The sequence below is a fragment of the Numida meleagris genome, chromosome 7 (assembly GCF_002078875.1).
Source record: "Numida meleagris isolate 19003 breed g44 Domestic line chromosome 7, NumMel1.0, whole genome shotgun sequence".
Classification (NCBI taxonomy): Eukaryota; Metazoa; Chordata; class Aves; order Galliformes; family Numididae; genus Numida; species Numida meleagris.
The window spans coordinates 28,011,301-28,036,358 of NC_034415.1; the positions used below are offsets into that span (position 1 = coordinate 28,011,301).

Genomic DNA, 25,058 nt, shown 5'->3' on the forward strand with positions numbered 1-25,058 from the left:
ATTCCCCCAGCACAGCGTGCTGAGAGGCTGCTGAAGCTTCAGGCTCTCTGAAGAACTTCTGCTTCCACTGAAATAAAGTGTGAAACAGCGGATTAAGATGAAGCGGAACGACTTCATGTTCTAATTAGCCTGTTCTCTTATGTTCATCACAAGATCGGGGCAGGGTCCTTCCCACCCATATAAAAACATTAGTTTTGCGTGTATCTCTTTTCTTTGTCCTTGAGATGGCCTCCAGGGGTGATAAAGTGAGAGTCATACGATCCACCTTGTGTGGAACTGGAAATGGTTCTTAACAGAGCCAGCTGTTTCGGAAAGGCAGAAGTGTGGTACACCAAGAGGTCAAAGAAACAGTAAGCGCTTAAATAGCCAGGGCATGTGCCGGGAGTATTTGCAGCAGAAGCCTAGGCTGAAAACATTGTATTTCCCTAAAAATGGTTAAATGACAAATGTCATTGCGATACTGTGACCATTGTGTAAGTAAGTTACTGCTGTAGCTGCTTGTCCATCATCGCCCCTACTGATACTCTGTAAAGTGATTTTGCTCTAAGATCTGTACAGAACAGCTTGCTGTAGATGGCATACAGTTAGCTACCAGGCCCTTTACAGATGAATAGTGATTTAATGTTGGGCTGTGAAGGTTACAGTTGGGTTATGTCAACGATTCGTCCCAACCCTTTATTTTTCCATTGTCATGCAAACAATCAGCTGATAGAACCTATGCACATAACAACAACAGAAAGCAGTGCAGACAACTTAAAGGAGTAACAATTAACTTCTTCCATCAGACTGCACAGAAATTGAAATGCAAAAATAATTTTTATTTATTAAAAATTCCCAGAGCTTGAGTACATCCATATGTGAGTACCTCCATATTTGACTACTTACGTGTTTAACCACATATGGTTACATTTCTTGTTTTGGTTCTCAGTGTTCTGAAAACTGGTTTGTCTGTTTGAGTAACGTTAGCAAGAAATGGTGTTCCATTTTGTGTGTTTATATTGAACTTCACTTTCTCTTCTTAAAATTTAAGGGAAAAAAGGTTGCTCTACTGCACTCTGTCACCACGAGAGAGTCTGCACCTAACTTGGCAGTTTGACTTTGAGCACAGTGAACATAGAGAAGTTGTTTGATAGAAGCGACCTAAAAAGAATGTTGTTAAAGCACTGTTACAACGGTGGGCTTGAATCCAGTAAGTACCTTTGTACAATGTGTTGTGGGTCAGCATTAGAGAAAGCATCTTCATAGATGACAAACTTGTCCTTAAGTGGCAGCTATAGACAGGTAACTTGCCTGAGTATAAACAAATCACAGGGTCAGCAATCAGAACCATTCCTTGCATCATAGAGCTTCCTTTATCTTCTGGTCACAGTCGTCATTATAAAAAGTTGTGTCACCTGTCAAATATTGGAGATTTTTAGGAAGTCTGTTGGAAACCCAGACACATTCACTCAGATCGTGTTTTGCTGCCTTATTGCCGGAGAGATTAATTGATTAAGTGAGCAGCCCCAGCAGGAAGCATTTCCTCGAGCACCATGTTCTGTGAAGTTTTGTGTCGCTCTCTGAAGGTGTGGGATGCCATGCTTCTCTTTACAACATTTCTTTCTCAGCCAGCTCTCGGAGGCAGCACTTTGCTTTACTGCAATTTTTCACACCGGGGCAGCATAAGTTATTTTATATTTGCAGTAAGGACGTACAGAGGAAAATAGTTAATATTCCATGCAGCAGTAAATCTAAATCAGCGTTCTGTACACACACTGGGATAAAACAACCACGAAGAAATGTATTATTTACATTGAGATTATCTGGTTGTGCACATTGTTAAGTTTAAATAGATGCCAGAAATTTTATCTAGATGTGCACCTGCCTAGCGCAGCGAGCGATCCCGAACTGGTATTTGCAGGGCAGATAGGCTTACAGTCCTTTCTTCTCTCCTTTTAAGTACAATCAAGCAGATGTAGAACTTTGGGTTGATGCGGAATGCATTTTTCACATAATGCCTGCGGGGAGATAAGGAATGACTAAAATAAATTGCAGTTAAGCAACATCATCATCATTCATATGATCTGTTCACAATTATAGTTCTGTCCTGCGTCCAGCAGCAGCCTCGCTGCACAGAAAATAGACGCATGCATCCTAAGGCAGCGCAGGCCAACAGATGGTCTCTGCTGAACACTTGGAGTTGTTTTAAGGAAATGCAATATTCCGATCTACGGGAAAAAAATGAATAAATAGTGGTGAAGGAATTGCTTAGCTATCACAGCTACGTATTTGTAAGCTGTAAGAAAGCAATGGGCTGTAGTGTTGGACTCGTGGGAGGGGACAGAGAGCCAGCAGAATCCCCGAGTGTGTTTAAAAACCGTTTGGATGTGGTGCTCGGGGACGTGATTTAGCGGTGGGTTGTTAGAGCAGTGTGGTTTGGTTGCAGTTGGACTTGATGATCTTGAGGGTCTTTTCCAACCTGAGCCATTCTATGAAGAAGTAAATGCAAGTGCCCTGGCATAAGGTGCAAACACACCATGCACCGACTGAACCAGCTCGTTTGCTTCTGGAGATGTGAACTAACACGAGGCACGAGGGCTTTCCCAGCTGCCTTCAAACTGATGCCTTGCAGCTGCAGTCAGCACAAGTTCAGCGCAAGGCACCAAACCAGTGCAAGGCTTGAGCAGTTCTGCCATGGAAAGGTCACTGCACTTTGTGGGAGTCAGGAATTGCTTTGGTGGAGACAGTGAGTTGTTGGACAGGGTGCAAGCTCTGCTCTCCTGCACTGCATTCCATGCCCCAGCACCCAGTGGCACACAAGGTCAGCTCCTAACTGGGCTGTTCTTACAGCGCTGCAACAAGGACAAGCAGCCAAAGGAGGAAGGATTTAGAAGGCCTTAAAACATGGCTCGATGTGTCTGTTAGTGTTTGTTTTATGCTTCCTGGTCTGAGAGTGCACTCATGGCAGCTCAGAAAGTGTTATTTGCTGCAGTGCCCACATTTTTGTACTTTGTTTACACGTGTTACAACTGAATTGCCATTCTTCACAAACATCCAGTTAGTGACTGACAGTGTTGACAAGGAGAAATGCAGCCAGGTGTTTTAGAGTAGGGTAGGTCTTTTAATAGCCTCAATGTCATTTTTCTTAACAAACCAGTAACATTAGTAACCAATACCACATGCAGAGTAACAACGCTTCTCCCATCAAACCATTCCAGTTTTGACTGCAAGCCTGTATTGTGGGTTGCTCTGCAAATGTTTGAAAATAGCGTGTCAGCCCTCGGGGTTACGGTACCTGTGTGTGGCTGCAGGCGGGGCTGCACAGCAGGCAGAGGCTACAGAGAGTCAAGGAGCAGCTGCAGGAAGGCTGAACTGCTGGCTGGAGGAGCGTTCCCTGCGGGGGAAGGAAATGAGTTTCTCATGAGCAGAACAGTGGTGTTTATACAGAATTTGTGAAAATCTCCACGCAAATATGAGTTAAATAAACTACTGCGATAGTTATCAGAACCCCTTTTGCTGCGTACCGTAAATAAAGAATCTGTAAGGACCATAGGTGTGTAGGGACCATCAAGACCTGAACCAAGGAGTGCAGGAGAGGAACGGCCATCCCCAGAACCCCCGAGGGGATGGCAACAGCAGCTCCCTACCTGAGCCCTGCTGGCTGTGGCCCTCCCTCAGCGGGGCCAAGCACGGGGCTGAGCAGGTGGCTGGGAAGAGGGCAGAGAGGAACTCGGGGAATGGGAACGTGAGGGGCAAGGCCTGGCAGCAGGTGCCTTTCTGGGTGGCTGTGCAGCAGATGATCGGCGCTGGGCTCAGCACGCAGCGGCTGCTGATGGTTCGCGCTGCGCTTCGATTCTACCGCCACAAAAGGGTGATGAGAGAATTCAGAATGATTTGCGACGTATTAAACATACCGAGGACCACATCGACAGTGTGTAAAGCTGAGAAAACTTCCTATGAGGAAAGGGGCTGCACAGAAACCCACGGAGAGGCATCAAAGCCAGTGCAGGCACGGATGATGGCGAGGAGAGGTTCCAGTTCCCACTCGCCGTGCTGCTGTTTCTCGGCTGCAGGTGCTGTGACCAGCAGCCCTGCCCGCAGCGCGGCTCCAGCGGAGCTGCCGGTGACGTTACGTGGAGCAGGCCGCAAATCCCAAACTACCTCTCTTCAGATTACTCCACCAAAAAAGCATCCAACCCAATTTGCCTCAGGTACAGCTTTGCAGCGTTATAGCTAATAACCACCCTTTGTGCATTAATACAAATTATCATGAAAAACTCCCACCAACTATCGCTTAAAATGGGAAACTGTCCAAGCTTGTATGACAAAAAAAAGACTAAGATGTAATCGCTAGCTGCTGCTCTTTGGCTTCTTTGTGCTAATTGCAACTAATTCAGAAGTCTTGATGAAGCCTTTACTCGCTGACAGCGGCATTCAGACTACACAGGACTTAAAGAACCCATACACACTGAAGCAACCGCGCTGAAAGTCTGCCGTGCCCGCAGCAGCCAGGCCGGGGAGGGCTCAGGAGCGGCAGGAGGACGGGTGGCTGCAGCACAGGGGCTGGCTCTCCCCTCCCCAGCTCGGCACTTTGAGGTTGCTCGGCACAAGGCAGCGCCCCAATGGTCACCAGAAAGCCAGAGCCCAGTGCCAGCAGGCCGACAGCGCTGCCGCCTCCTGCCCCGGCCCGCAACAGCATCGCCAGGGCACAATCCCAAGTTTCTTCTCCCCTCCCGCTTCCACGGCCCTTCTTTCCCAAGTTTGACTGCTCTAAAACATTTGCAGATCTAAAAAGCGGAGGGAAAAAAAATGTCCACCTGTCAGGTGATATAAAACCAATCTCGTACTAAATGTGCCAGAATAATTTTTCTCCACCTCAACCACAGTTAAAACCGTCAGTCTATTCATTACTGTCTTTTTATAGTATTTTTATTTAATAAAACCTATTAAGACTACCATACAAATCTCTTTACTTATGCTTTTATCTTTTAACTGATCAATTTTTATATTGCTGACATCCCTTCTTCACCATTTGCTCATTTAAAAATTCATAGTATATGAGCTATGTCTCTGGAGAAAACGTCTATAAAATTTGTTACAGCTGGCAAATGCGTATGAGTCAGTGATAGCACATGACTAAATGCTTCACAGAAAATAAAATTTGTTTCTGTAGTAAGCAGAACTGTTTAAATGTTATTTATTTTTATGTTTCAAAGAAAATATATTGTGAAGTGCTGCATTGATTTAATACGCAACAATGTCTGTGTACACGCTGTACGGGGAAAATTTATGAAACCTTTGCACAACTCCTTTAATTGAATTTTCCAAATCTCTCACCACACACAAATAATCAATATCTTCTGCAGAGAAAACCAGTCAGAATTATTACAGTCTTTCTTTTCAATTTTGTTGTCATCAGCACATACAGAGCACCTGGATATTTGTAACGTCTGGATAGCAAGTTATTTACACCTCTTAAACATATAATTGCTTCTAAGTGAGTCCAAACTAATGTTTCTTTTCTTTTTTGTTTAAAATAATTATATTCATGGGAGAAAGCAGTATTTATTCTCACGCAGGAGTTGCTACGCGTAGCCGCTGAAAGTACTACAATGCTTTAATTTTTCATTAAACTTAATACTCCGAAGTCTAGATCTGCTAGAATTAAGAATTAATGGCTGCGGGGTCTGTAAAAAGGTACCTAGGAAAATGGAGGATAAACACGAGTGTGAGATTCGTGAATAAGCGCGGCCCGCGCCTCCCAGTGAAATGCAGGCTGGCAGTTCCACGCGCACATACGTCGCAGGCCGACAGTCGTACGTCTCATGTGCATTTCTGTATCTGCCACAGAAGTTAATAGCTTAATATTTCATCTGCATTGCAGAAGATGTTAAATCATCGCAGGGGTTTGTAAATTGCCCCCTTCCATCCAAAAAGCTTCTCGTGCTGCAACCTCAGGCCCGGGGACTTCTTAAATCTCAACCTCAAAGCCAGGACGTGTAAAATCTGTCCCACGCAGCGGAACGTGCCGCGCCAGGGAACAGCGCAGCGCTGGGGGCTGTGGGAGCGCGGCCGCCATCCTGCTTACCTTCCAGCAGGGCTCCTTCAGTACAGGAGGCTGCTCGCCTGCACTGGGCAAACCACAAGCACTGCACTTTTTGGATACCAGCCTAAGTGGTTTCTGTTATCTCTTCCAAACCGCGAAGGACTTTGCATGGTTACAAACTGAAAAAAGAGCTGCTTGCACGAACTGGGAACGCACCCTGCCAAATGAGCCCGAGCAACAGCTTCTCATCTGCAGAGTGAAAATCAGCATACAACGCTCTTCTCCTTAACGTGTACTTTGGGACAATCTTACAATCAGTTTTGACTGTGAGCGCAGGAGGGTAGAATGATCTCTCTGGGTCTCTGCACGGGGAGATTCACAACAATTTATGACTAAACAGAGCGGGTGAGCCGGACCGAGCCCTTGCGTGTATGCGCACTCAATGCAGTTTTGCTTAATGCAGTCCCACGTACAAACATACACACTGAGATAGAACTTAGAGACGTAACTGAGATTAAATTTTCTGCATGTCTACTTTGAGAGGAGTCCTCATTAGCAGAAACACAGATGGTTGGCCCACACAGAAAGAGAAAAACAAGGCCAGTCTCTTTTCTGCATCGCAGCAACAAAGTTGATTCCGAGGAATTACCTGCGACCTGTGAACATGTGCAGGTCCCATGAGAGGTGCCCAGTGCCTCCCTTCAAAAGTCTCTGTAGGGATATTGGGTCAGAGCAGACACGAACCATAAACTATCTGGAAAGTCTTTTTGAGGTGAGGTTCAATGCAGAAAGGCTGATGGAGAGATCTGCTCAAACTTCAGCTGGAAAGAAGGTGGGATTTCACTGAAAGGATCTCGATACAGCAAAGAAACTTCTTTTTGTGTCAGCATGAGCAGCTTTTTCCAAACAGACTGAAGGACTGACATTCAGGAACAGATTTATTCTACTTCACGTGAAAATGAGGTAGATATATATTGAAACATGGATTTACTTGCACTCACAGCTACTCCCAGCAGAGCCCAGCTATTTAGTTTATTTTATTTCGATCTCGGTAGTACTCGGTCCCTAATCCCTGCAGTTGGCTGTCACTAGTACTATCAGCTGGGGTTAGACCAAAACCCAACTACTTAACCCTTATCTGGGCTCTTGGAGAGCAGCCACTCCTGTTTTGGTGTGCAGACTTGAGGCCCTTCCATTAAAAACAATGTGAAAGTTAGGAACATTTAGAACTGAACTTAATGGGGATGACCATATCTGGCACTGGGCTCGTCCGTGCAAAGGATTTTTTATTTCACTATAGGACACAGCCTGAAAATAGTTTTCCTGTTTCCTTCCTACACAGAGAGCATTTGATCTTCTGTAACACTCCCTTACTGTTTCTTACTCGGACAGCAGAGTCACAGACATGATTTATGTCAGTGTTTATCTTTTTGGGTAACAGAAATTATTAATATAATTTGTAAAAACCATCCTAAATAGCTTTCCTTTGTAGAACATTATCTTCACTCCTCCAAACACTGAAATGATTGCATTTTCCTTTAAAATATGCATATCACAACCTACACATTCATTCTCAGCACACATAAAGCATGTTTTGGACTGCAGCATACTGACTAGACTTCATCTCTTGGCAGCTGCTTTACAGTTTGCTTATATTCTGTTCAAAAATATTTTGTTTACTGCAAATGCTAGTCATGGACAAACAATGATGCCATTTTTTATGCTGGTCACACAAAATGATATACTGAGTCCTGCATAATGCTGCCCATTGAGCAAGGAATGTTTTGTATTAAGTTGTTTTAAGCAGAGGTTGTTTATGTAAAGTAAATAAATTTCATGCCTCACCATGTGATGATAATGTGACATTCCGTCAGTATCAAGCCACAGAATAGTCATAGGTTTTAAATTTTGAGCATAACTAATTACAAATAATTACAGAAAACCACAAAAAAGGCAACGTAAAGCATCTCCAGATGCTTTCTTTTAATCACAAAGTTATTGGCCTCTCCTAATCCTGTGTTTTCAAGGTTACGAAAAAGAAATTATTCTTTATTAAAGCAAAACTGACATTGAAACCTCATCAAAATCGGTCAACTTGAGCTCATCATTCTATTTCCCATCATGCTTTTCCCAAATACTTCGTTCCTTATCCAACAAGACCGATCACTGGCTGTATGTTCAATGTGATGGGCTGGTTTCTTAGACCAACGAGCAGGGCACGGGGGAAGCAGAGCTTGTACAGCTCCGCAGTGGCCCACGGTGCTCAGCACTAGCACTGCCTGATAGTGGCTGAGCTCTTTTGAACAGGACAGGAGGAGTATGAGCATCCCCCCCACCGGCTTTGCAGCTAGCCCAGGCACTGAGGGGCTGTGAGGGCCACGTGATATTAAACGCCGCCAACTTCAAATATTGTCACAGCCCTAGTTATGAAGAAACCTAATAGCTAGGATTTCACAGTCCCCCGGAGTGTGCTAAGTACCTCCCAGTACATATAGTGTGATAAAGGTTCTGCTGCAGACAGTGCATGTTACTTGGTTTATATACTCAAAATGCAAGGGGAGAGAGGAGAGTGAGAAAGAACAAGGATAACTTGGATGTATGAAAGGGAGGAGAAGTCTCAAGGGCCTGACTGCACTGGTTTCTGGACTGTGCCTCAAGTGCAGGACTGTTACTGAGACACTCTTCTATGGAGAAATACTCAGTGCAGCAAAATAGCCGAAAAGATGAAATCTGCATTTGAATAGTGCAAGAGTTTAGGCTGAGCTGCAAGCTCAGAAGAAATACATTTCATTACGGCCACTTTCATACCTGAAGGTTACCCAACTTACTCCATGTGGAAAGAACTAAGAAGGAAAAAACTACAAGGAATCATCAAAACATCTGTTATGGAGAAATTACGAAATTTGTTTGGTTTTTGTTTTTCAGTACCTTGGGCAGGAAGTTTTCCATGGTTACTTCTCAACAGCTGCAGCTCTTCTGCTTGACTCACTAGTGAAGAAATAAATCTAAAATCAGTAAATGTTACCCCAGAGATGTCATGGGAAATAACACCAGTGCCTCCTTATTCATTTTCAAAGCACTTGTAGTTTTCTTCACACGATTAATAAAAACACCAAATGTATTTATATATTGCTAAAAAAATTCACAAAAAAAGTTGAAATGAACATAGTTTTGAAATGTGCTTACAAGCTTCATATTATATTTGGTTCTAATTTCTACCTTCTGGTGTTGACACGGTACTTTGTTCTAATCCAGAGCAGGGGAAATGAGGATTCTTTCCCTTTTCGAAGGCAACAGGAAGCTTACAGAAACAGTGCACATAATAAAGTGTCAACAATAGGTCTGACATCTCATTTGCAACCTTCTCCTGGATGTGGTGGTCGTACTGTCCTATCCACAGTGTAGGGTAGTAATGTAAACATAGACTGTTTTCACAAAACTTCATTTTGTATAAGAAAGCATCTGGTTATCTGCATGACAGTGGGAACTAGGACGGCGTATACAAATGCAAAATGAAAACTGAATGAGCGTTGGAATACAAGTCAGGAAAGAAATGTTAATTTAAACAACAGTGGTGCTGGAATTGTGTGGGGCATACATTCCACCGCTGGGGTGCATGCAGCTAATGCATTGGAGGAGTCACAGGGATCTTTGGTCAGAAAAATCTCGTGGCTTTGCTGTCCGCCCGCTTCCAAGCGTAAATGTAAGTAGCAGAGTCAGCCAGTGGATGTTCTGCTCTCCTGCAGGGAGTTTCAGCATTTGCAGCTAACAGAGCAACCCGATGGGCTGCAGAATAAGTAGAGCAGCAAAACATCACACTTGCCGCAGGATAAAAATCTTTGTACGCTTAACATCTTTGAATGCATGTCCCGTGAGGGGACACAGTGACTACGCCTATGTATATAATGTTTCTATTCCCTTGTCAGCTGGGAACTAAATTATAAGAGGTTGGTGCAAAAAGTCCAAAGGACCAATGTTACATATGCAAACCTTGGAGGAGAAGCAGTCGTTAGGTAAATACAATCTCAGACACACACCCACATCATGAAGATGCCGTGTGGGTATGGATGCTTTCATGTTGCTGCTGTGAAAACAAAGGAACAGACTATTCCATGGCACAAGATCAAGGCCTGAACAGCAGCAGAACTCCTTGGTGCCTGCAGCTAGTTTGATCTCTAAGGAATGACCAGACCAGGGAGACAGTTATTTTTCCTTTCGGACAACCAATAGCGTTTTTTTGGTCGTTACCTGTAAGTCAGCAATGAGTGACAAGGTTTGGGTGTGGTTTTGGTTTTTTCTTGCATTAAAATACTTTCCCGTTACGCATTCCCCTTCCAGCTGCAGAGGCAGCTGGGAACTGGAGTACAAACACTCTGCCAGCTGCTGAGGACTCAGAAGTCCCAAGAACCTCTGGCTTGGAGTAAGGATAAAACTCCCCTAAAACGGACACGCATAAAAGAACATCTTTGACTTTCTGAGTTCCTTCGGAAAACTATTACAGATGTGCCATCCGTAAAGTGCCCCTCTCCCAGCACAATAAGCATCTGGTATGTCCATCATTGAAAGACAGATGAATAGCAATTTTTAAAGCCTGGAAACCTATATTCACAGCCTAATCCTCCTAACAGGCAAACAAACAAAACAACTTCCTTCCAAAAAGAGAAGAAAGGCAACGCAATCAAAGTGCCAACGTTTAGCCTAATCACTAGCTAAGTGCCCACTAAGTATCTAACTATTTACATGAGAAAAGCTGTTGCTCTTGCAAGTTTTTCCTCTCCATCTGCGGCTGAGTTAGAAGTGTGGGTCCTTGGGGCTGCCTTTCTTTTATGTCCCTAGTTGGATGCACAAGGACGTTTAAGGTGCATTTGTTCTGACCAAAAGAATTCACGCGGCAGAGGCCCGCAGTGCAACACTTCATTATAACACAGCGGTGTATAAATATTGTCGAGAATCCTCCTTACTTAGCACTTGGGTTTTCTGCACTTCAGCGCTCAGGATGCAATTCGAGTCCGAGACACCGAGGATATTTTCCAGCTCTCTGCTGCCCTCTAAAGCCTGGAGAAAAAACAGAATTCAAGATTAAACCTCGTTCCCAAACCTACACAGTCGTATACAACTTATAACAAATTTCTAAAAGAAAGAACTTTAGGGATTTTTTTTTTCCATAACCTCTCAGTAATATCTGAGACTTTCCCTCACAGATCGAGCGGGATTAAGGAGTTTAATGGCGTCAGAACATATGTTACTTTTGAAAATGGCATTCAGGTGCCTTTGAAAGTGTTCCTTAAAAAATCTCCCGTTATTTACGCTTCATTCTGAAGTCTTCAGCTGTTTAAACAGATTAACACTTGATCCCCAGAAAAGCAACCTTGGAGCGTGTACAAGCTTGCTGTAATATGTTAGTAAAAGAGACATCGACAAGCATTTACCATTCGATTGAATTACTGACCACCCCCCCAGCACTTCATGGTACATCTGAAAATACATAGTAGCAAAGGAGAAACACAAAGGTTTTCTAAACGCACACGTCCACCGTAAGATTTTTAATTATTAGTAATCTTTTTTTCCCCCTGTAAATAAACCGTTGTCGGGCAACATATAAATGAAAATAAATCATGGAGTGCATGGAGTATGCTGAACTGTTCCAAGAATATTGATATTCGGCAATGAACCTTGTACGAAATGTATTCAAGAGAAAACAATCTGAACGAACCAGAAGAATTATTTGCATTTTAGCCTGTATTAAGCAGACTCTATTAAATGATGATACATTAGAGGTAAATTAAATAGTACAATCACTTCAACACAAAGGGATATTAAATCTTCAAGGACGTATAAATCTATGCAGTAATAATTCATACTGCAAGTTATGAATAGTAGTTGGTAACTAGTTCATATGCTTCTATTCATGTACAAAATGAGGAGAGAGACGCATTTTAAATAGTGTGCTTGGAAAAGCAAGTTCTCTAATTAAAAAAATAGGTATCTATCAAGTTACCTTTTGTGTGTGTGTGTAGGGTTGGGCATGTGTTTGCTGTACTTCCAGGCCAACTGTGCTTGGATTCCAGTATTTTACTTGCTTCCCTATTCCTTTAATCTCAAATGCTGCATTTAAAGTTTTCATTCTTATTTCAAATTCTGTACTACAAGTAGATTAAGAAATACATAAATCAGTGTAAATCAGACCTGCAGGCTTCTCAGGTTTTCTCTTGCTTTCAGAATTCTGACCAAGGAACTTTTCACGTTGGACTGCAGCTCTGCAAACCTGCATGAGAAGTTAAATCAGTTGCTGTTAGCCACAAGGCACTGAAACAATCAGGGTTTACAGCGTTTCCCACAGTTTCTTCACTTTGTAACAGGATGGATGTAAATAACCCGCAAACCAAGGGGCTACCAACCTGATTGTGTCGTGGAACATCAAATACAGCTTTAAATATAGCTTGAAATATCTAACATGGGAAATGCCAAACGTACGTATCCTGATTTCAAGCACAGAAACCCAGGTTCGGTGATCAGGATTTTCTTACAGTCACACAGGATGACAGTGGTAAAAACAGGGATGTAACTCGTTTGTTCCTAAGAACAGGAGTTTATCAAGAGTAAAGATCCCCAAACCCAAAGTCTCCAGGGTTGCTTGCAAGCACAGGAAACACGAGAAGTTAACATGGAGCTCTATAGGGATTGTACTGTTGACTGTTATTTTTCAGCTTTGCTGTACTATCTCATCTTTTAACCACAAATATGTTTTATTGCCAGTGTAAACACTGGAGTTTGTAATTAAAATTAAAATCACATACCATCAGTTTAGATCTAACTTCAGACTTCAGTGAATGATTCAGGATTTGCATGGAATATCCATTAAAAAGAAGCCCCACCATGAAGGTTTAGGCTAGGTTCCCCTGGAATGCATGGAAACATAAACCTAAGGAGGCAACAGGAATCATCTACCTGCTGCTTCTCCCCACAAAAGGGAGAACCACGCTCATAAGAAAGCCCAGATCCAGTATTTAGAACGAAATAAAGTGTATGGAAGCTCACATCAATATGAGCGTGTAGGTGTTAGTTTTTAAATGTGTTTTACTGGCATGTTACCAACTGATGGTACAACTGAAAGATGTTTTTGTTTTCTGCATTAATTTGTTACAATCTAGCACACCATCCAGACAATTCTGCTGCCTGTCAGGCTCCATCACTAAGAAGATACTTCCTGTCCTACAGGGAGGGGATTTCAAGCCAGTGGTGGGGGAAGTTTCCATTACAAGAAAAACAAACAAAGCAACAAGCACATCAACGCTTCAGCTGGAATAACCAGGAGGAGGAGTTACAACTTTAAGCATAAGCAGCTATTTGAGCAAATGACACAAGTATTATTCGTTATTAAAGAGCAACGTATGCGTTAGTATCTAGTCCTGAGATAATTTTCATCTGGGACATCAAATACAACGACACAAATAATTAATGCAAACAACAGAATACAGAGGCAGAATAACAGATGTATACTTGAGCATATGATGAAAGTAACACATTCAGGCACAAAACCCCGACTCTCTAATACCAGCTTGCTAACTAGCCTCCAGAAATACTGCACGAGCAAGGTACTGCGCTTCTTCCAGTACCACTGATTGCAGCACAGCCGTTGTGCTCTGCCTTCAGTTTCAACAGGACTTAAGGTAAAGCAGGAATACAAGGAAAGAACAAAGAAGTGTGCTGACAAAGCAACGTGTGGCAATGGAGGTTTCCTTATGTTGGGAGGTAAGTTCTCAACAAGGACAAACCGCAATAGCAGGAAATTCACCTCAGCTATTTTGGAGAGAAAGTCTTCCCGACCTACAGACATGGGAATTTACATAACAATTTGAATCGGATGCCCAGGAACTGGGCCTGAATGAAATACAGGATAGTCACAATACACAGAAGGAGACAAAAAAAAGATAAAGTTGTAGAGGAGAGATGAAGACATGGTATAACCATATTGATGCTGAGCTGTGAATGAGACTTTCTGAGACAGATAGCAAAGATGGATGTCAAGGACATCAGAGGACAAGTTGCTGAATCGTCAGCTAACCAGGTAGAATTACATAGAAGGTAAGATTATAACAACAGAAGTGAACACAATTTCAGTCAAGTTAAAAGAATGGTGAATGGTTGGGGGAATATCGAGGAAAATGTGTTTATAGCAAGAAGTAATGAACGTGCTCACTGTGGAAGGGATCTTCTAGATTTTTAGCTAGACTGAAAATTAAACTCAAAGTAACTTTGCTGAACATGCACAATTTCCCTACACCAACCTCATAACTTCTAAGATTTCAAAACTGGATAACTTCCCATGAAGCTGAAAGGCACCCTCCATACAATCCAACACACAGAGATTGACAGTTTTCTGGTGACCAAGTTCTATCACAGATAAAACAAATGTTTTCTTGGTCCAGCTCTTTGGGATGGGTGTTTGTTTTGGCAGGGTACAGAAATAACTCAATGACACACTTAGCATGACACCTCACTGCTGGCACAGATAAAAATCAGTGTGCATTTCAGCTGAAATTTGGCAATGTTATGAACAATTCAGTGTTTCTCATAACAGAAAAGATCAAGCAATACTAATAACAAGAGACACTAGCAGCCTCACCTGGAACAAGTTTTTGTCATTTCTCCTTCCTCACATCTGTCAAGCTTAGGAAAGCACTTTTATCAGTGTTTTAGTAAATGAGTGCTTTAGTAAATGAGGACTGCCCAAAGTCCAGTCCAGTGTTGGAAGATTATGGCTTAAAATAAGATTGTGGCAGAAAACACAAGAATTTTAAAAGATTTTACCATGCAAATGTGAAGTTTTGTCATCCTTATCTGTGATTAGATCTTAATGAAAAAGCATCCCAAGGTGACTGCATATTTATTAGATGTTAATGATTCCAAAAATAAGGCAAAGAATGTATGTCTTCAGAAGTGTCTGGATAGGCACAGCATACTTTTACATAGATAGCTTAATTATGATACCTCATTATGCAGTACTATGGACATGAGTCCTGTAACGGGCAGTGCCATATGCCTCGTGCTACCATTGAGAGGCAGAACTGGCCAGACAGTTACACTGCAAACACTGTGTCAATTTGTACCCGTAGCCCTCCCATTCAGTGCCTTCAAATATCCAATCCTGAGCAATTACAAGTATTAAAAAATAATCACCGTTAATTTAATTCTATATGAAATATGAATCCCCCACAAGTAAAAATAATGTCACTGCATCCACAAAGCACTTTGCACACTTACGCATCCTTCACTGTTTGAGGCTGCCCTCTTCTGGATAATCTGCTTTCTGAATTAGTGTCATCTCCTAGGAGGTTTACAAGAAAGGAAAAAAAAACAACAATGATAAAAATAAAATATGAACCTTTTCAAGCACATGAAAAGCTGTTAGTATGAACCTTGACTGCTGAATGATCCTTCAGGAGGATTATGTTTCAATTATGAAACAGGGCATGTTCCTTAGTAATGAAACACCCTAACTTGACTACTACTTATTCTTTGATAATTTGACCTCTCATCAGTTCACATGACAGTCGTATTTGTGGAAATCTTGGCATTATCATATTCATAGCTGTAAGTCTGTATAATTCTGACACAGTTTCCTTGTTCTTCAAGAAAGTTGTTGCTTTTTTTTCCTATTATCTGCCTAAATACAGCACAAAGCTTTACCGTGAAATACCATAATAACTGAGCAATGAAACCTCCACTTTCCTTTAATAAGAAGTGCTTGGATCCCAGCTCCATCCTGTAAACAACCACAAGGAAATAAGGCACAAATTATTTCCAAGGGCTCTGACATACTATATTGACAATATCATGTTCCAGCTTGTCAAATGCTGGGGCATGATAAATCATACACCACTTGCCATTATTCTGCATGTCGAGTCATATTTCTGTATTTCAGTACACTGGTATTTGGAGCAGTTGCATGTTTTGTACACGAACAGGAATAGGTCATCACCATAAAAGCCCATTCCCATGGATTTGTTAACAAAACCTCGACCAGCACCTGATTTACCGGTGATATCTATTAAAAGAGTATAACACTTAAAATAAAAGTGTCTTTTCAGAAGGAATAGAGAAATAGTGCATTTAAAAGGACAACTTGTAACTGTGATATAAGGGGAAGTCTTCTCCACCATCTCGTAGCCACATGAATATGGGAGAAAAAAAGGAAGCTAGTACTAAAGAACGGAATAATTCTCCATCTCAGTGTCAGCTATGATCGTGTGATCAGTCTTTCCATAGGTAAAAAGAATGCTCTCTCATGTCCATATGTAATAATAATATGGAAATACAGCACACGTTCACCTTTCTATTGACATCCCAATAGACATCCATTTTAGTACGAGACATTTTGCTCTGTTTTTTCTTTTACCTAAGAGATAATGCACATACTGCAAATGCAGAGCTGCTGAAAAGTTTTAGAACTTGTAATAGAGTCAGACAGTGTACTACAATGTGTTGTGTTGCAGAAAGGCATCTGACTGAAACTAAACAAAGGAGTCATTAAAGCCAGTAATTTGGGAACGTAGGGAATATTCAAGAGAACATACATAAAGAGTCACAGTATTTTAAATTTTTTATTTGACTGCTACCATCATTAACAATTAAAGCAATTAAGAGATTTTAGCAAAGCTAAGGGTTAAAAGTGCAGGTAGATATCTATATGTGAACCATGAGATCACAGCCTGAACTAGTGATTGAGCACCTGGTGAAGGAGCATGGCCAGCCCTGGGAACACAGGTGTGAGCAATTCACCTGTGCAACTGGAAGGGGTGGGCCCAGGATGCACTCCTCCCTAACCTCATTTAAGGGCTGGCCACGGAAGGGGAAGTGTCTCTACTTAGGGATGGCCTCTTTTGGAGTGCTCAGTGAGCCCTGATCCTTGGAAAGGGGTAAGCAATTTCTTCTTTATCACCACATTGTGACCGCTACCTTTCTGGGTGATCTGAAACTGGTTAGCAGCAACTGTATCTGCTTCTGTCCATCCTAACAATACCCAGCCGGGCTGAAGCATGGTTTCATACTCCACAGGCAGACACAAAATGAAAAGGGGTATTTGTGTACAAAAAAGTAGAAGATTGGGTTGTATTTCTTCAGAACTGTTGTTGTGATGTGACTATGCTAATAAAAAACTCCCTGCTCGGAGTGCTGGTAGAGAATGGAGCATAGATAGTTCTAATTATCTTTTCAGAATACAAAAAATCTTAATTCAGTGATTGTGGATTACTAGGCTTAATTACTTACTGTTATATCCTGGGTAAGAACGTGGGATGCCACATCAAGACAAGTCAAGAAGTATGTACTTGCTCTGCAAACCTCAACCTAGTTTTCAAGAGGCCATATGCTTCAACTGCATGTACCTTACATCTTGTGAAGCCTCAATTACTGCATATAAATGCCAAAATATATGGGGCATGAAAAGCTCTTTAACCCAACAAAAAGACATAACAAGAACTTCTGGCTAAAAAGTAAAGCCAGACAAATTCAAAATCAGACAGGAGACTTTTCTTTAATAACAAAGGTAACTGAACAAGGAACATAACTACAGGAGTAGTGAGGGATTTTTATTATGTGGGTTTTCTAAAAATATATTTGAAGTCTTCGGAGTGAGACAACCATCTCTGGGAGCTGGCCTAGCATCTAGAGTGCTCACCCAGAGATCAGTCTCACTGGATTGAAGGATGTGAGTTCAAGCCCAGTTTTGGCAACCAACCCATAGAAGGTGAGTTGGAATTAAATGACTTTTACGTTCCTTTCTAACCGTTCTATGATTCCATGATCTTTATAGGACTTGTAATACAAGGAAACGAGATCTTGGTTTTATGTGGGAAAGATGACAAGTCTCTTTGTATTATTGCTTTAATAAGTCACGCTACGTGAATTAGTGGTTACTCTACACGGAAAACCTATGACACCCACACAAGCAGGTTATCCTACTGAAAATATACTTCATAGTTAGTTTGCATCAAAAACTGTCTGTGGAGATATGTCTTAAAATGAAGTGGAAATGATAATTATAAAAGGGCATGTTTTCTGAGAGCTCATGACAATCAAAGTTGTGTTAGCTTGACTAAAAACTGCCTTACTCTGAAAAACTATGTTAAAAATTACATTAAAAAAGCTAAGGAGAAGGGTTAGACTAACTCAGCTGCTCTTTTATGTTTCATCTAATAACATCTATGTAACTGTCCATATTCACAGAGGAAGACTCAGAATTGAGAAATTCAGTATATATGCATGAATTTATTTCACTGGCATGAACAAATAAATCTGTTCCTCTGTCTCAAATGGGGAAGCCTTAAGACAAAAGAGAAATCAAAATACCTCATGAGACACACAAATTGCTTAATCAAGCCAATAGCCAGAAGAAATGTTGCAATAAGAAAAACAATGTTCAACTAACCATGTGATAAGCCATTTCCAAGTTCTTGTGCATTATGACTTGAGGGAGAAGAAACTGGACTCATCTGGCGTGTTCCTGTTGTTGGTGAATAGGAGTTTAGGTTCTTCTTCTTGGTCAAAGGGCTTGCTTCAGCTGGCTAAAATGTAGTAAAAGACAAAATCTGGATCAATATTGGCTAAAGATAAAGGTGTACTTATGTCTATCTGAACCCACAAAAGTTATGAACTTTTCTTTCTACAAACTAAAAACATCCCAGCCTCTGCCTGTCCAATCAGCAAAGTTGCATATTGCATCCCAAATCAGTCAAAGCCTCTCTGAAATTTACTAGCTGATGAAAGATATTTGTAAGCAATTCCAAACTTCATGTACTTCCCATTTATGGGAAGCCCGTCATACACGTACAAACATCAGTTTTTGTCTTTTTTGGGGTAAAAGCACACTTCAATCACTAGCCTCCTTGTTTTCATTAAAACAAGCACATGGCTTCCAGAGATTTAGATATTCTGGCATATACATATGTGTGTATATTTTGAAAAACAGTCAAATAACTGGTATTCTTTTTCTTATCTTACTGAGAATTTAGGCATGTGAATACTTCCAGATTTTAATTCCAATAGAAGACAGTTATTTCTAATATTTCCTAAACAAGTGTTAATTAAAAACTAAACACAAAAGTCCATTAAGAGAGTCCATTAAAACCAAAACTTTGTCCGTGTCTTAGGATTTCAATATTTCATGATGCAGAAGTAGCAATTTAATGGTGTATGAGGAATTTTGCAGAAGAGCTTTCAGATAAACTAGTCTCCATTTCTGAAATATTATCTGTGGTGCAGTTTGTTCCCTAGATTGCAACTCTGAGAAACTGGGATTTCCCTGCACTACCAATACTCAAAATGAAAAGAAGTTTGTTTATGCGTTAAGAACTTCTGCTCAGGCAACAACTTGCTTCCAGCTAAGAAGTCTGGCAGCTTTATGCAATACCATTAGTGACAGTCGAAAAGAAAACATTCAGAGAAACAGAACATATGTAGCTTGAAACTCCACTTGCGTCAGCGGCATCTTGTGCTCTTCAAAACCACTGGTCAAGTGACGAAGGGATTTCTGGATAACTGCTAAGCAATGTGTATAGTACCTGGCAGTATCTCACCGTTATGTAACCAGTAATTCAATAACTAAACAGAAGGGCAGGAATGCAGGCCATACAAGAAGTCAGAAAACAGGATCTGAGTGACAGCTTTCCTCTTCTTGCCTAGCTCTCTTTTCAAGGATTCAGTCGGCAGGCATGTCCACTGCTACTCCTAAACAAGATCAGCCACCTCCAAAAGTGGAGAACGCATGCAATGCGTGAGTCATTTCACTGTATTGACATCTGTCATGCAAACAATAAGGGGTATTTTAGATGAAGTCTCTTTTTCCATTCCCTTCTAATGTTTTTCTCACGGGTTTAAAGAAGAAACAGCAGTGAAACAGTGATGCTGGTGATCTTTTCTCTCCCTTGGAAACATGGTATCATCAAAACAAAATGCACCAAGAAAGAGAATGAGATTTCCTCAGTCTTTAATTTGTTACATCTCCGGGAATTCAGAGTTTGAGGAGGAGATTGATCTGTCTCTATTTTTTGCAACTGAAGCAAGGAAAGGAATGACTCATCCCCTCCCCAAACAACAAGCCTTTTCTAGGAGGCCAAGCCCCATCCTGCTCACAAAACTTAGCTTTGAGGCAGAAAAAGAACTGCGTGTCATTTCAGCTGGGCCACTCATCTAAAAACGCCCCTACACCCCTATAAACAGATGCAAAATTACAGTCACAGCTGCATTCTGAGCAGAACAAGTGGGATAATGGCATGCTAAGCTGCTAATTAAATTGCTAATGATTTTTTTTTAGTGCCATTGCAGTATTTTGCCATCTTACAGGATTTTTTTTGTTGTTGTTGAAAGAAAAATTTTAAAATCATTTATCTGTATTTTGCTAACAAGCAGTGAGAGCTCCAAGTATGGGCTGCGTGCAAACAGTTCTCTTGAGGAGGACGTGGATGTGGAGATTTATTGGGAGCTCATTTACTGCCCAGCTATTTCTCTTTATGTACTTTGACACAATTTTCCTTCGTTTAAACACTGCCATCCTCACAAAGACCTCTGTATCGGTGTCTGCAGCAACGCCCACTGTTGATAGAAGCAGATAATAAACTGACATATGTCATGACATGCTGGTACTGGGAGGATGCTATAGCTGCATTTACAAAAAATAATAGCAACAGTACAATTTTATTTTTATTGTGATAACTGTGGTGAAATTTATTGCAGTGTAAGTACTTTATTGTTTCATTACGCCAGATTAGCTGAGGGAGGTAATTATATCCTTGACATGAAAATGCTTTTAATGTTTGCATTTCAATTTTGCAGTTGATAATATGCAGATTACAGCATTATCATAATTCCATATTGTTTCATGTACAATTACATGGCAGAACGTTTGCTTCCAGGATAACGGAGCTAATTTCTAATGAATGATTTCTCCAAGTAGCTTAACTCATTCAGCTCTTGGGTAAATACTGATGGCAGTAAAAATATGCACATCTCTCATTATTTTCAAGTATTCATGCAGGCACACGTTACTTAAGGCCAGGCAGTTCTATGACAAATGGCACACAACTAATTAGGTACTCCTATTTTCATCAGTAATTGTGTGCCTTCCTGAGAATTTTCTAGACAACCACCAATCTATAATATTCATGTAACTAATGAGATACTGTGTTTATATACAAATATGCATGTACATACATATATACACATATCCTAAATTATCCCATACACCAAAAAATACTTACATTATGTTTTTTAACACTATCCAACTTTAGTGATCTCTTAGCTCTGCAAGATAAAAAAAAATACAGGCAAGTTTTATGGTCACCAAGACACAAAGCTTCCAGGTAGCAAGGTTTATCCTTTGTAATCTCAATGACATTTATCTCTTTTATTTGTTGGACTTATTTTTTTTATGCAACACAGGAAAAATCATCTCAACCAAAGCAAATGTTAACTAATCAAAATACAGTTTAACAAAAACATTGCTTGTTTAGAAGGATTAAGTGTTTCTATAGGAAAATCCAATTCTCTATTTTTATACTAGAGATAAAAATCAAGACACTGAAGTGCATTTGCCCAAGATGCCAAGCATACATTTGCCTTTCTCAAAAACTATCAACAATGAAAAGATGCAAAAGCATTGTTACTTACATATCTTCTGAGCAAGGATTGAAATTATTTTTTCCTTTAGTAGCATTATTACGCATTTAAAACGCAGGTACAGCCAAGGTGAAAAAAGTGGTTCTTCCCATCATTTTAGCTCTTAACATGATTCAGTGCTACCAGACTATGACTTAACTGGGGAACAGATGCTCTATGTCTTTACAGGTCCCCAAACCATAAGAAACTATTTTCTAGTCTTCTCCACTATACTGATTCAGGAGCACGCCAAGCTCTCTCTGCAAAATCTGCTCTGCTGAACTGGATGCCCAGCTGTTAATGGCAATGCTAGAAGAGGAAAGCTGAATATTTATAATACTTTATATCGTACAGCTGTCTTCTAAAGAGCAGTCATCAAAATTTTATTGAATGCAGACTAAATGCTCAAAGGAAAGAAAGGTCAACATAAATTAAGACCATTTTTCCCAGAGACAACTGAAACTTTTAAAGTACGTTCTTAAATCTTAATAGTTTAAAGCATGATATAAAACAATGAAGAAAAAAATTAAAATCTTTATAAGAACCATCCCCAAGAAACATATACTATATCAATTTAAACAAGAAGATTTAGAAAATGCATTATATTTAAGAACTTAGCACAGTTTTTATCCCAGAAAAGAACACACTGTAAGGAATTACGATGACCTTACTCCAAACATATCCTCTTTTAATTTATGGTACTATTCCAAAATTGCAAATTTGCATGTTGGAAAAATTGAATGAAAAAAACATCTTTGAAATATAACTCAGGGTCTTTTCCATATATGAGATTACAATAATCACTGTTACAAAAGGGAAAAGAGAAGTATTCTATCTTTAAAAAGCCAAGTAAACAGCTAACTTATACATTTAAAAAAGTGACTGAAATTCTTGGCAAAGGGCAGTCAAAGCTGTAGCAGTTTGATAGAATTCTTTACAGTGTATTTCTTTATTAAACACCAACCCATGTTGCTTAAGGAATACAGACTCCATTACATCTTCCACTCTGGTGGCAGCAGGGAAACATATTTATTAATACATCTATTCTGAAAGGCTGCTCTAGGGACCAATGCATTTGCATGTTACGCTAAGGCATGTTATGATGGAAGTTTTTATGACAGACGTCAAAAGGAGCTGGAAGCCAAAGTAAAGGAGAATCTAGACTCAGCATAGCTGTAGGAAGAAGATAAATGAGAAACGACATGAAAATCACACTAAATTATAAATATTTGGAAAATTTCTTAGGGAGAAAGTTGTGGACTGGTCAAGACTATGTTATTTAAAGTCTGTCAAATATTGTGAACAGCAATAGAGCTGAAAACAGCCCCAATTGCCCTCTACTGGCCTGTAAAACCCTGCAAACATCCAAAGTCATGGTGCTGAAGAAGCAGCCTCAATCTAGACAAGCACTTCTCTGCTGGAAGGAGCTGTACGGGTACAATTTTGGCTTCAGGAGGTCAGCTTAGCCTTGCTCATCCCAAGGTCAAATTCTGTCAGCAGCCCCGTTTGCTCCTGGGCTTCTTTATAGTGATTGTCTCTCTGATTCTATAATGGGGAAAGTAAAAAAGAGCCCTTGGCAACTGTTGTTCACCTAAAACAAGTTAAAATTTGTGCTTAATTAACATGCACTCCCTGGCTAGGATCACTGAAATAAAACTCATCCAACTTTAGTTTGGTTTATCTTTTTCATATGGCTGGAAAACCTTTGCTATGGCTCTGGATTAGAATCTAATGTCAGAGTTTGAACAAGAACAGGAGGCAGAAAGATAATGCATATGTGATTATGATACACAATAACTTCTTTACCTCTGCTTCATGCACTCAGATTGGATCAGAATTACCTAACAGGATTTATTTTACTCTGCATAGTTCAGAAAATATGGTGGCATATCTTTATAGCTAGCAAGGAATATTTTGCCTGTGTTTATCAGGTTAACGGACTGAGTATTACTCTTACAGTGTCTTGCTAATCTACCATTCTTGGTCATATTTTCAGTTTCTCACTAATATTCAGTGATTTTACACACGTTTGGTGAAACCACTTATCCAAGGAACTGGTTAACTGTAAGTGTAGGTATGCAATTTAACTTTCTGTAAAAAAAAATGGATTACTTACATTGTTTTTAACTGACTTTACTTAACTTTTTCCATCATAATTCATCTATGAATGATTGCAACGGTAGCAGTCACATACAGATGTAACATACAAATGCTATATTGTTTACAGGTTGCCCAGAGTTGGGGTGCGTGCCTTGTCCCTGTAGACACCCAAGGTCAGGGGATGGGGCTCTGAGCACCTGGTGGAGCTGTGGGTGTCCCTGATCACTGCAGGAGAATGGGACTGGATGGCCTTTAAGGGTGCCTTCCAACTGAGATGATTCTATAGTGCTGTGATTCTTTTTTTAAAATTACCCTTGTGAATTATTGTATTCTACTCTGAGGCCGTGTCAGTTAGTTTCCTCTTAAGATTCTGGTTTTACTGAAGAGAAACCATTTAAACTGGTGGTTAAACTCACTGCGCAACCAGTGATAAACAGTCTTAAGCACCAGAAATCAGAGCTCAGGTTTTGCAGGTTTCCCTTGTGTGTCTGCTTTCGGGCGTGATTGCTTTCACCTCCAGTGGTGAGCAGAAAGGCGGGGAAAAGCTGAAACCTGTGTTAGAGCTACCACAGCAAGGTGCTGGGCCTTTAGAACTGCAAAAAGCTGTAGGGCAGGCCTGAAGGGAGGTCCAGGGAGGAACCAGGGAGCTTCAGGTTGGATGTTAGGAGTCATTTCTAATCCCACAGAGCGCTCAGCACTGCACAGGCTGCCCAGGGATGGGGGTCTCCGACCCTGGGGCTGTTCCAGAGCTGTGGGGATGTGGCGCTGAGGGACGTGGGCATGGGGGGGCGGGCTGGGGGAGCTTGGAGGGCTTTTTTTTTTTTTTTGTTTGATAAACTGCAAAGAACGAGAGAGAGGACCGAGTTTTATCGCAGGTGGAGGCAGCGTAGAGAGATACGGCCTAACAGCAAACCAGCACGCCATGTCAAGGCAGAGCAAAGAACCGAACCCGCCCTGCCCCGCGCAGCGGCCGCCGTCCTCCCGCCCGGGCCGCCTGTCCCCTCAGGGAGCCCCCCGCTAACGGCCGCCCCGCCGCGCTCAGGGAAAGCAACGGCGCGCGCAGCCCGCCCGCCCCGCGCCGCTACCTACGACATCGCGGCGGTTCGAACCGCTCCCGCCGCCTCGCGGGTCCCCGCCCAGCGCCGTGCAGCGGCTTAAGGCCGCCGGCTGGAAACGGCGCTGAGGGGGCGGGGTGGTGGAGCCGCGTCCCTCAGGCCCGGGGGTCCGGGCCGCTGTGTGACGGGAGTTTGGACCGAGCAGGTGGGTTCCGTTCTGCGGG

The 25,058-nt window shown here is 41.4% G+C and overlaps 2 protein-coding genes across 6 annotated transcripts in view; one reads left to right on the forward strand and one right to left on the reverse strand.

The window, feature by feature from the left end:
* ITGB3BP (integrin subunit beta 3 binding protein) lies at nt 979-24,960 on the reverse strand. 3 transcript variants are annotated; one of them, XM_021405402.1, is made up of 9 exons: nt 24,869-24,960; nt 21,283-21,325; nt 18,456-18,591; nt 15,290-15,353; nt 12,212-12,290; nt 10,987-11,080; nt 8,954-9,013; nt 3,275-3,373; nt 979-1,997 (listed from the first exon to the last, which is right to left on the reverse strand). In XM_021405402.1, exons 1-8 carry the CDS (start codon nt 24,871-24,873, stop codon nt 3,315-3,317), a joined length of 540 nt encoding a protein of 179 aa, XP_021261077.1. In that variant the 5' UTR covers nt 24,874-24,960; the 3' UTR covers nt 979-1,997; nt 3,275-3,314. The 3 variants fall into 3 exon arrangements, with proteins under 3 accessions (XP_021261077.1, XP_021261079.1, XP_021261078.1); XM_021405404.1 differs by lacking the exon at nt 8,954-9,013; XM_021405403.1 differs by lacking the exons at nt 979-1,997; nt 3,275-3,373 and adding an exon at nt 4,312-6,846.
* Nucleotides 16,875-25,058, forward strand: part of EFCAB7 (EF-hand calcium binding domain 7) — a 36,469-nt gene continuing 28,285 nt past the window's right edge. For 2 of the 3 annotated variants that reach the window (XR_002441337.1, XM_021405394.1), the window contains exon 1: nt 24,888-25,039. The gene's annotated coding sequence lies outside the window, so the exon portion shown is untranslated. Of the gene's footprint in view, nt 16,945-24,887; nt 25,040-25,058 lie in introns of those variants that run through there. The other variant, XM_021405395.1, reaches the window with a different exon arrangement.

Coding starts and splice junctions, on each gene's coding strand:
- ITGB3BP (XM_021405402.1), bottom strand. Junction 12,291..15,289: donor CCTCAAACAGTGAAGGATGC/GTAAGTGTGCAA, acceptor CTTCTCATGCAG/GTTTGCAGAGCTGCAGTCCA. Junction 9,014..10,986: donor GCAGAAAACCCAAGTGCTAA/GTAAGGAGGATT, acceptor TTTCTTCACTAG/TGAGTCAAGCAGAAGAGCTG.